At 32.5% G+C, this 11,080-nt stretch overlaps 1 protein-coding gene and 1 pseudogene across 2 annotated transcripts; both read left to right on the top strand.

Moving 5' to 3' along the window:
* Positions 1 to 2,461: 2,461 nt before the first annotated feature.
* On the top strand, positions 2,462 to 5,813 carry LOC143603646 (uncharacterized; the record flags this gene model as incomplete). The annotated part of the gene is made up of 5 exons (XM_077080393.1): positions 2,462 to 2,491; positions 2,558 to 2,689; positions 3,349 to 3,513; positions 4,028 to 4,333; positions 5,541 to 5,813. Coding segments are annotated over 5 exons (774 nt in total), but the record flags the coding sequence as incomplete, so codon positions are not given.
* A 1,867-nt stretch (positions 5,814 to 7,680) lies between these two features.
* LOC143603645 (B3 domain-containing protein Os06g0194400-like) lies at positions 7,681 to 9,815 on the top strand (annotated as a pseudogene). Its single transcript, XR_013148103.1, has 6 exons — positions 7,681 to 7,787; positions 8,345 to 8,435; positions 8,593 to 8,624; positions 8,701 to 8,875; positions 8,967 to 9,173; positions 9,589 to 9,815. The product of XR_013148103.1 is annotated as a B3 domain-containing protein Os06g0194400-like (transcript).
* Positions 9,816 to 11,080: the final 1,265 nt, after the last annotated feature.

Raw genomic sequence — 11,080 nt, 5'->3', positions numbered from 1 at the left:
TGATAAAAAATAAAATACAAAAATCAAACATATAGACAAACTACTTTACACAACCAAACCAATTTGCAAACTAATTCAAATTCTTTTTTAATTGTTTTTTTTCTTTCACACTAATTAGTTTTAACTATAATATTGATTTTTTCGAATAACTTTTAACATTTAAGTTTTTTTTAAATCTAAAAGCACAGTCTTGTTCAGCTTTTTTTTTGAACATACTAGTATGAATTTTATTAAAAACAAAGTTGTAAAAAAATATATTTTTAATATAAAATAGATATTAATTGTTACTGATTTTTTTTTAATTTTCAAATCAAATATATATTGTTTATTTTTAGATAAATAAATTATTTTTTATGTTTATAGTCACTTTTAATTAAAAAAACAATAATTATAAACTATATTTATTTAATAAAACATAGTGAGGGTTTGGTTGATGATGAGTGTAGAAAGTTTGGTTGTGTAAGTGCAAGAAAGATAAATTAATTTTAAGGAAAATTTTCAAAATAGCCCTTTTTAGTGAGAGAAGTCCCAAAATAGCCCTTTTTTCCTCAAAATCTTTTATAATTTGGACGTTTAAGACGCATTGGGAAAAGATAAAAATAAAGACGAGATTTTGAAAGAAAGTCAGGTAAAAGACAATATTTGGGGAAATAATGTCGGTGAAGTCCAAATTATTTGTAATCTTGAAGCAAAAGTTCAAATTTTTCAAAAACTTTTTTACTCAATAAAACCGTCTCGAGAGACTACTTTTTTATGTTTCCTACCTTTCTCGTCCAAATTTTTAAATTCTTGGAAAATTATTTTTTTTACAATTATACCCCAGAATCACCATCACCACCTTGAACCACCATCACCACCACCACCACCACCACCACCACCTTGAACCACCACTATCACTGACGCCGTCGGCCCCACCCCATCACCACCACCGTCACTACCAATTGTTTTCATCTTATATTTGCTAGGGATGAGAATTCAATCACACAAGTAATTTACATATTTGGTTGTTTATCGTATGTGTTGAAAATAGTGAACCCACCAACCATAAATTTTGTTAAATTATCAAATTTGTGTTTCGTTTTCTTCTTGGAACTGGTTTGACCAAATTACAAAGAGGCTGTTTAAGAGCTAAAAGCATCAGCCGATAGGTTTGCATCACTAAAATTTCTAATTTATAGCTTTATTTTGGAAGTTGATTATTCTTTACTCTTTACGAACTCTACCCGTTTTAGTCTTGCATATTGAACCGATTCAGAGTAGGTGTGCACTTGTACGATTCTAGGTTGTCTGATGATTAAATGTAATTTGTTACTGCACATAATATTTTCTCTACTACTTTTGTCATATTGATGTGGAAAATGTAATTTGTTTCGTTAGTTCATATTATGATTTTAATACATGCATCCTTAGTTGATGTTTTTAGTGATTTCTGGTTTGTGCTTGCTTCATTGCAATTGTTCTACGGTTTCATACCGATATAGATGAGGTACCGGTTCGGTTTAAATACCGGGTACCATTTGCTCATCCTTAATTATGACCAACCAAATATAGGTACGAGTGATAAAAGCTTTGGCTTGAAACATAAATGAAATACATGGTATATATGTGTTGCTAATTTGGATATGTGATAAGTCTCATGATAATTACTAGAGTTTCCATCTCAAGATGTTGCAGAACAGAATAGTACTCTGGAGAGAAGATAGTGAACATGTGAGATTAGTTATATCGTTTAATGAAAGAAGGGTGGCTGAAACTGATGGCATGCAATCTCAAAGAGAAAGGAATAATTGGCCCTTAGAATGATGGATAAATGTTGTCATATTCTCGATTATAATTATAGCTATGATAGTTTGTATTATTTTCTATTTGGATAGTATGTTTCTATGGATAAAATTCAAATTGTATGCAAACTATTAATTTCTAGTTGGATTTTAATATGTTTCCATGAATTTTGAAGGAATAATGCATAATTTGTTTTCTATATGATGTTTTGTATATATATATATATATATATATATATATATTATAATTATTAGCATTCAGAGTTCAAATCAAACAAATACATTTTATTCAGCACACAATAGTTCGGGGGCAAGATAGTCAGTTTGTACGGTTATTCGGATGTCCAACCAAACAGACATAACTGGTTTAGCATTTATTCACTCAGAATATCTTAACCATACCTCTTATTAGTTCAGCACTAATGGCTCATAACCTCTTAATGGTAAAGAGGTAACTTAAATCTGATACCTTTAAGTCTTAAACCATTCAAATTAGGGATGAGCTTGATACCGTACCGGTATCATCCCTAATTCAAATTAAGATGTTATAAGCATGTTTTAATGACTACTGGTAAGAGTTAGGCTACCAAACGGCCCATTTGTTTCTTTTTCAAAGAACCCTTTCTTCAAGTTATTTTTAATAATATGTTTTGATTTGAGTATGAAAGTGTTGGTAACCGGTGCTTCCTGATCCTTCCAAATTCGTCACTGTAAGCACCTCTATTTCATGTGCGTGTTCGTTTAGTTAGAAATGAAAACCTGGTTATTATGATCAGGTTAATGTTGGAGGGTTGAAGAACGTGATCAGTGCGTATAAGGAGAGCGATACCATAGAGAAGATTGTTTACACCTCCTCCTTTTTCGCATTGGGATCCACTGACGGTGGTTATACTGCTGATGAGACTCAAGTAATTAGTATTACTCCTTCCTTTTTATTTTTTTCAAATTTCAAGTTCAAATTAAATACTACATATAACATATAAAAAATCAGCTGTAAGATCTAATCATCCATAAAGATGTTTTTGAAATTTGATTGTCTTTGAAATGTTAGTGGCAATTTCATTATGGTTTACTTAAATCTAATTTCTAGGCTATGCATATCACCTATGTATCGGTCCCTTGGTAAAATATTGGTGCAAAAGATCGGTCATAATATCAGTTCCAACATTATCAGTTATATTGACCAATATTGGACTGATATATCACCGATTTTCCTGACATTAGTTTTTAAGTCTTAATTGTCAATTTTCAGTGTTTAATGTTAATGTTTTAAGTCTTGCTACAATTGTTAGTGTTTTGTATGTTGCAAAAGGTTAATTTGTTAATGGTAGGTGAGTATACTAGGATAGTGTTAAATTGCATATATATATATATATATATATATATATATAAATTCTGGGTGATATTAAAATTGCCGATATCCCACTGCGATAACCAATATCTCAAATATCTGTCCTTGACCGATATCCAATATTTTTCTGCATTAACTGCATGGCTTCTAGGGTTTTGGTTGTGTGTTTACTGACTTTATGCAATTTGAGGCTAATTTGGTTGTGTTTGGTGATAGATGCATTCAGCCAAGTTTTTCTGTACCGAATACGAGAAATCAAAGGCTGTTGCTGATAAAATTGCTCTAGAAGCTGCAATGGAAGGTGTACCTATAATTGCTGTTTATCCTGGGGTTATATATGGACCGGGTAAAGTCACTGCTGGAAATGTAGTGGCTAAAATGGTAATTTTCTGGCACCTAGTGTGTTTTTTGTGTTTATTATCATTCATCAATGACTTAATTAACTTACAATGTCAATCCTTCTAGTGATATATTATCTGCATCATGATCCATGTTGTGAGGATCTTTCAAGCGTAGAGATTAGGAGGTCATTATGAAGAAAATAAGTCACTAAATAATAATAACCAAGTTTCGTAATTGTTCCATTTAGGTAATTCAATGTAAAACGAGTTAAAAGTTCGATTTTCATCCCTGAGGTTTGCCTACTCTAACTACTTGACTACTAAGGTCAAGTTTTTGTCATATCGTGGCATGTGGCTTCAGTTCTTTAACCCTTTTCGTGTCTGACACCAACTTTATTATATTTTTCTGTAAAATGGGAGGGCATTTTAGTTCTTTTACACAAAGGAACAAAACTTGGTTACATTTTATACCTGTTTCTTTACATCCAACTACATATTTGTTTTATATATGGAGAATTAAGTACTAAAAATGTGAAACTTTTATTATTTATCAGATTGTTGAACGGTTTAACGGACGGTTGCCCGGTTACATTGGTTATGGAAATGATAAGTTTTCTTTCAGTCATGTGGATGATGTGGTGGACGGCCACATTTCGGCTTTAGAAAAAGGTCAGCCGGGTCAAAGATATCTTCTTACGGGTGAAAACGCATCTTTCATGCAAGTATTTGATATAGCTGCTGCTATAACTAACACAAAAACTCCTCGGTTTAATATTCCATTGTTCGTGATAGAGATTTATGGTTGGTTATCGGTTCTGCTCGCTAGAATAACTGGAAAGCTTCCATTTATCAGCCCCCCGGTATTTTATTTTTCCACTATTCATGCTTTGTTTTACAATATTTTATGGTATGCGTAAAGGTGACAAAACACGCAGATGGGGGTAAGTTGGGTAACATGTAGGACTGTAAACGAACTGAACATTAAGTGAACCGTTCAGTAGGAAGTTCGTTTATGTTTGCTTAATTAATAATCTTACGAACATGAATAAATATTTTTTGTTCGTTTATGTTTGTTCATTTATGCTCGTTTATGTTCGTTTGTTTACATTCATTATGTTCGTTAGTTTACGTGTGTTCAAGTTCGCTCGTTCATGTTTTTTTATATATTCAGTTAAATGTTTTAGACCCACTATAATTTTTAGGCTTGTAAATGAACTGAATGAACATGAATGAAGCATGTTGGTGTTCGTCACCGAACAATTGATCGAACATGGACGATTAAACAAACGACACTGTCTTCTTCGTGTTGGATCTCAAGATAATAAATTGCTTCATCTTTGTTTATTTTGTTCACTAATAGTATAAGCGGACGGTTCACGAACGTAAATGAACATAAATGAATTAAAGGGACATGTGTTCATGTCCGTTCGTTTATCAAGTAAATGAGCATATAGGAACTTCCGCCGAACGGTTCACTGAGCATTCTGTTTGTTTACATGCCTAAGAATTCTGTCTAGAATTATTATTTCTTTACAGCCGACAGATTGATCGCGTTTAATTTTAATTGGTGTTCCCTCGGTTATGTTTATTAATCTATGTTTGGTTATGTTTGTTCGTTTACACTATTAACAAATGAACATAAACAAACACGAATACACTCATTTTATTAACGAACGAACGAACATGAACAAGAAAACTCCGTTTGTTTAATTGTTCGTGTTCGATCGTTTGTTCATTGAAGTTAAACGAACAAACATAAACATGTCACATTCGTTTACAAGCCTAGTTGCATAACTAAATGGGTCAATTTATACGTTGGTAGAACAACATGATAAAACCATTTAAGATGTTGTAAACTTTTTTAGTTAACTTGTTTGACTCATTCCATTTTTAGTTACATTTTTTTTATTTTATTTTATTTTATTTTATTTCATATTTTACCTTGTTTGACATGAAATCCAACATAAACAGCGTATATTGACCCGCTTCATCTTTAGTTAGTTATTTTAGAAATAAATTTTTATCTGATTAACCAGTCCATTTGATTCGTTCCTTTTTTTGAGACAGACTGTGGCGTGTCTTAGACACCAATGGGCTTATTCTTGTGAAAAGGCGAAAAGAGAATTGAACTACAAGCCGCGAAGCTTAACCGAGGGTCTAGAAGAGGTTCTTCCATGGTTGAAGAACCTGGGGGAGATCAAATACTAACAACAAAATACAAGCAAGATGATTTTTCTTCTATTACTTGTAATATAACATTTACTAAATATGTTCAAATTAGGGGTGTGAATTTCGGATATGACATGAAAAAATAATACACGTTTAATAGAGATTAGTTGGTTTGGGTTTATCCCAAAACGGGCTGAGCCTAAACCGGTTGGTGTTTTATTTTTATAAGGTTTAATAGGTAGTTTATGTCATAACTAGAAAGTTAAAACTGTAGTTTCGACTTTCGAGGTTTTTGTATGCAAAATAGATTTTAAATTTTAAAGCATAAGTTTATCAATGTAGAATACAGAAATATGCAAAAGCAAAAACTGGTTAAAAAAGGTTATGTTTGGCTGTCAAAAAAAGGTTATGTTTGTATGTCAACATGTGATTATGCAAGTTGTTTAGGTATGCGTCTGGATCAACCCGCTTGTTACATGTTTGGGACGCGCAACTTGCTTGTTACATGTTTCGTGTCTGTTGTCCTGTTCAACCTGCCTACGAGGCCAGATTAACACCCAGAAATAAAGGGTGTTCCTTATTTTGTGATTCCTGTTATTTGTTATAATATAACTAGTAGGGAGTCCGAACAATGTGGTGGAGAACAACACTTAACTATTGTTAACAGCTGATAGCCAAGGCTAGTTCAAACTTGCCCCGAACTTCATTCTAAGTTGGTTCGGCTAAACTCCAAATCAAACTCGAGCTGGCTCGCTTGACCCAATCTGGCTCAACATTACAACTGATTTGTCATAAAGGCCAAACATATAACTTATTCTTGACAATGTGTTAAAAATAAAACTTTACTTAGTCAAATGGTTAAGTATGTAAGGTATATAATTTAATAATTCTTATAAAGGCTTAACTTGAATTTGTAGAGTAGATTCTTTCTCCACTCCTGTTTATCCATTCACATGGGACAAAGAAATAATATTAATGCTTTAACTTTAAACACTAAGATAATTATTGTATAGTATAAGATTACAATCTTAGGTAGTGTTTGGTATGCAATAGTAACAAAGAAATGGAATAAATCATTGTGAGGGAATGAAAAATGAGTGCTTGGTTGGTCAATTTATTGAAATCAATGACTACAAAAAAAATCTCATCAATCAAAATTATTCCTTCGCATAGTCCCTTCTTTTTCTCTCATTTATTTCCCCTTTCACCCTACTCTCTCGACAACACCGTTGTTGCTACTACCGCCACCACCTCACCATCGTTGCCGCTACAACCACCGCCACTCTCATCAATACCCTTATCTTCCTTCATGTGTTGTGTTTGATGACTTAAGAAAGTTCACAATTGCTTATATCTCATCGAGTATTAATCCTTAGTTGATATATGTGTTGTTCACGTGTGGTGATACACTTTCAATACATGCAAGATGAGGAGATGGGTGACTGTTAAAGTACAAATTGATATAACTTATCAAAACGTAAACACATAATAATTAATATTGAATAACTCTTAATATTATATAGAGGAAACATTATTCAAAAACTCTTATTACATATAACTTGTGTTTCTCTAGATAAACCCTAACTCGGTTGCATTTCACACCTTCTTGTATAACATAATTTGGTTTATATAGACTAACCTAACATGATAGTCAAGACATTACCTATTATGAAACATAACAAACTTGTCATTATTAGTCTCTCAAGTTCACCGATTTGTGATTATGAAATGTCATCCTCGTTGACAGTTAATCTAAGTGTTTTATGGTTATTTATTTTTAAGTTTTGATTTATGTTATTCTTTCTTTAAAACCAAGCGCAAAAAAGGCAAATTCATAAAAACTTTTCTTCTTTGTATTTTGTATATTAAATAATATCCTAAAGAAAACCCCATTAATAACTTAATTGATAATGTAAATAAAAAGCGCTTATTTGGGACAGTAATAAATCAAGAATTATTATTATACCCCTAGGCTATTATAATAAATACGTCCCATTTGAAACCAAATTGAATTCCAACGGTCATCTTGACTTCAACAATGGTTGTCTCAAAGCAGAACTATGGTAAGCAACGGCTGGAGGAGAAGATGGAAGAGCTTAATCTTCCTCAACTCACCAATGCTCTCACTCCCCTAAGCCCTCACCGGTTCTTTTTTTATTTATTTACGCCTAGTCCTAATGAAATCGTCACCGGTTTAAACCCGATCATAAAGAGGTTTCAAACCGATTTGTGCACCTCTACTTTAATGCATTAATTTCACTCTGCACAACAGAGCTTGAGCCGTGCTTAGGCTCCTCTAAAGTTTTTCTCAAAATGTATAAAAATAATAAAAAAAACGTGCATAAATAATAAACGAGTCAAGCTCGAGCTTTACAAAAAGAGCTTGAGCTCTTGTAAGCCAAAACAAGCCGAGCTCGGCCCGGTTTGGTTTGGCTTGGCTTGTTTACACTCCTTGGAGAAACTAAGCAAATAGAGCTGATGAAATAGATATTTGTGTATAATTGACCCTAACCCTAACTGACACAAGAGAAATGATGTCATGTTGTGTAGAATTGACCCTATAACTTGTTTTGATTAGGTTCTGCTCTGCAAGTTCATCACAGAAACTAACCAAATAGTTTTGATGAATTAGATCTTATGCTTCAAAACTGTAATTGTGTTTGAAATCATGACCTAAAGTTGCTTATCTGTAACAATGGCAGATGAAACGTACACAACCGCGTGTAATTGGGACAGAATTGGTGGAAGTGAGGAGATCAAGCCGCGTTGCAAATTTGCCTTTACAAGGAAATCGTATGCACCTTTTGTTTCTTTTATCTATTGTTAACTCACATTTGTTTGCTGATTTAAATCAACTGTTGATACATTGAATGGTATGTTAGATGAATTTGGAAAATGATCATTTGATTATAACACAGACTCATTGATTGTTTTGTAATGTTTCTTGTAGACGGTTTATGAGCGAATCGACTTACCAAGGAGGTAAGTTCTTTCAATACTTATAAGAAACGTGTTAATTTTAATTTTTAAAGGTAATTAATTTAATATATCTTTGCAGTAAAAGAAAGTACAGCTACACGCGAAGGGATTTAGCAAACCGTGTGTATGCATCTGATGAAGCTCGGGAATATGCGACAACAAAAGCCGAAGAGCTTGAAGCTAATCTTGAAGGAGGTCATCCTTCTTTTGTTAAGCCCATGCTTCCGTCACATGTTACTGGTGGATTTTGGCTGGTTCGTTTATTTTAACAGTTCATAAACAATACTTATATTGCTCATAATCATTAATAACATTTGTTGTCACATTTTGATATGAATATTTCAGGGTCTGCCAGGTCATTTCTGAGGGAATTATTTACCAAAGAATGATGGAACGGTTACTTTAGTTGATGAAGAAGGTGAAGAGGTTCCAACGGTTTATCTTGCGCGTAAGGTGGGCCTAAGTGGTGGATGGAGAGGGTTTTCACTCAGTCATGAATTGGTAGATGGCGATGCACTCGTTTTCCAACTAATCAAACCAACTGTTTTTAAGGTTAGATTATCGTATCCAACAAAGATCTTTTAGTTATCTTGAGTGATATACCCTTTTCGTTCTTTAGGTTTACACCAAGTTGCTGGTTGTGTTCTTTACCTAAGGTAATTACAAAGAACGTTCTTTATTTGGAAGGTTCTAACACATGAAATGCTTATGACTAACTAGCATTAACAAAAGAAGTTAACGCCAGTTAGTTAAACAGAATACTGTTAAGTTTATTGTTATCGTGTGTGCAAGGCACATGACAAGACTCAACAAAAGAAGTTAACGCTAGCTAGTTAAAAGGATGTGTAATGTGTTACGACTTTTCAAAGAAAGGACACTCTTTGTAATTGCTTTAGTTAAAGGACACAACTCGCAATTTATCTTTATCTTAAGTTACCAATTTGCTAACCTTACTTTGTTATTTTAGGTGTATATTATAAGGTGCAATGGTTATGAAGATGGTGAAAACAATGACGTTTCAACTGCTTAAGTTTATGTGCGAGTTGATCGAGTTAACGTATGTATTAGCGTATTAGGTAAGCCTCAACTCTTTCTATACTTGATTTTGTCTTGGATTTGCATTACAACAACTTAATAATATAATGTATGTTTTGTTACTTCTATAAGTAATATGCTTGACTTTGACCTTTTCATAGAAGCTTACTTCCTCTGCATGTCATAATTGCACATGCATTCCACGTGGGTGGGGATACATAGATAGATAGCCATGCTTACAGGCTGTTATGTATCTACACAAATATGTACAACCTTCAAGTCTTTACGTGTTTCGTTATAGCTAATTAACGTGCTTGATTCGCTAATAGTATAACGTATTTAATTTTGTATAACCGGTCTTAAATTGTTTTCTATTCTCCAATAATAATATTCTCTCTTTTTGTCATGTAGGTTATTAAAATATCGATTATCAGGATCAAATTCAGCACATTTTTGTAGCTATTCAATTCAGTGCTGTTTGGCTTCTCCTCTGTTCAAAGTCTATGAAATATAAAATTTAATTTATGACATTTTGTAATCACTCTTAACAACAAACAGTGGCTTATGCACTGAATGTTTTGTAGTTTGATTGATTCAAGAATGGAAAATTTGATGTTTGTCCTAAAATCACTGCAAATCTATATTTATGATATTTTGTAATCACTCTTTTAACAACAAACAGTAACTTGATGCATTGAATCTTGTACAATGTTTTGTAATATGATTGATTCAAGCATGGAAATGTTGATGTTTGTCCTAAAATCATGGCAAATGTGTCTGAAAATATGGTTAGAATTGATGGTCAAATATAAATTATGTGGAGTGGTTGAGAATGTGTATGATTGTATTTGTGGTGACAGGCTGTTGCAAGACTTTGTATGGTTTGTAAAAATAAACAAGATAGATCCACCAAATTGAGTGAAAGATAATTGAACTTGCCGTTATTATTAGGTTTGTTTTTATAAATAATTGTTAATTTGCTGATTTTTTATTATGAGACGTTATAAAATATTTGTTGATTTGTATTTTGTTGTTATTATTGAGTTTTTTCTTTTGCTGTTATTATTTTGTTGCTGATTCTGATTCTTTTGTTGTTTATTATTAGGTTTTTTGTTTGTTATTTCAAAACATTGTTTATGTAGATTAGTATTGTCTCGTATGTTCTCAAGTTTGATAGATTAGTATTGTTTCATGCATTCTCAAGTTTGGTAGATCGTTGTTGTTTGCTATATTCTCATGTTAAGATTCTTTTGTACATGAACCTTCTCCCTAAATAAACACTTTTTAAGTTATTTTGTATAGCTTGAAACGGATTTTTTTAGGTGTCGTTTTTGTAATTAATAAAAACCTAATCCCTAGTGAATACGCTACATTTATCGGTACATAGAAGATACAACGAATGCCCATGCATTTGCTAATTCACA

The sequence above is a fragment of the Bidens hawaiensis genome, unplaced genomic scaffold (assembly GCF_021521415.1).
Source record: "Bidens hawaiensis isolate Kalapana, Puna unplaced genomic scaffold, B.hawaiensis_p1.1 tig00062335_1, whole genome shotgun sequence".
Taxonomy (NCBI): domain Eukaryota; kingdom Viridiplantae; phylum Streptophyta; class Magnoliopsida; order Asterales; family Asteraceae; genus Bidens; species Bidens hawaiensis.
This window is presented reverse-complemented; position numbering and strand designations above follow the sequence as displayed.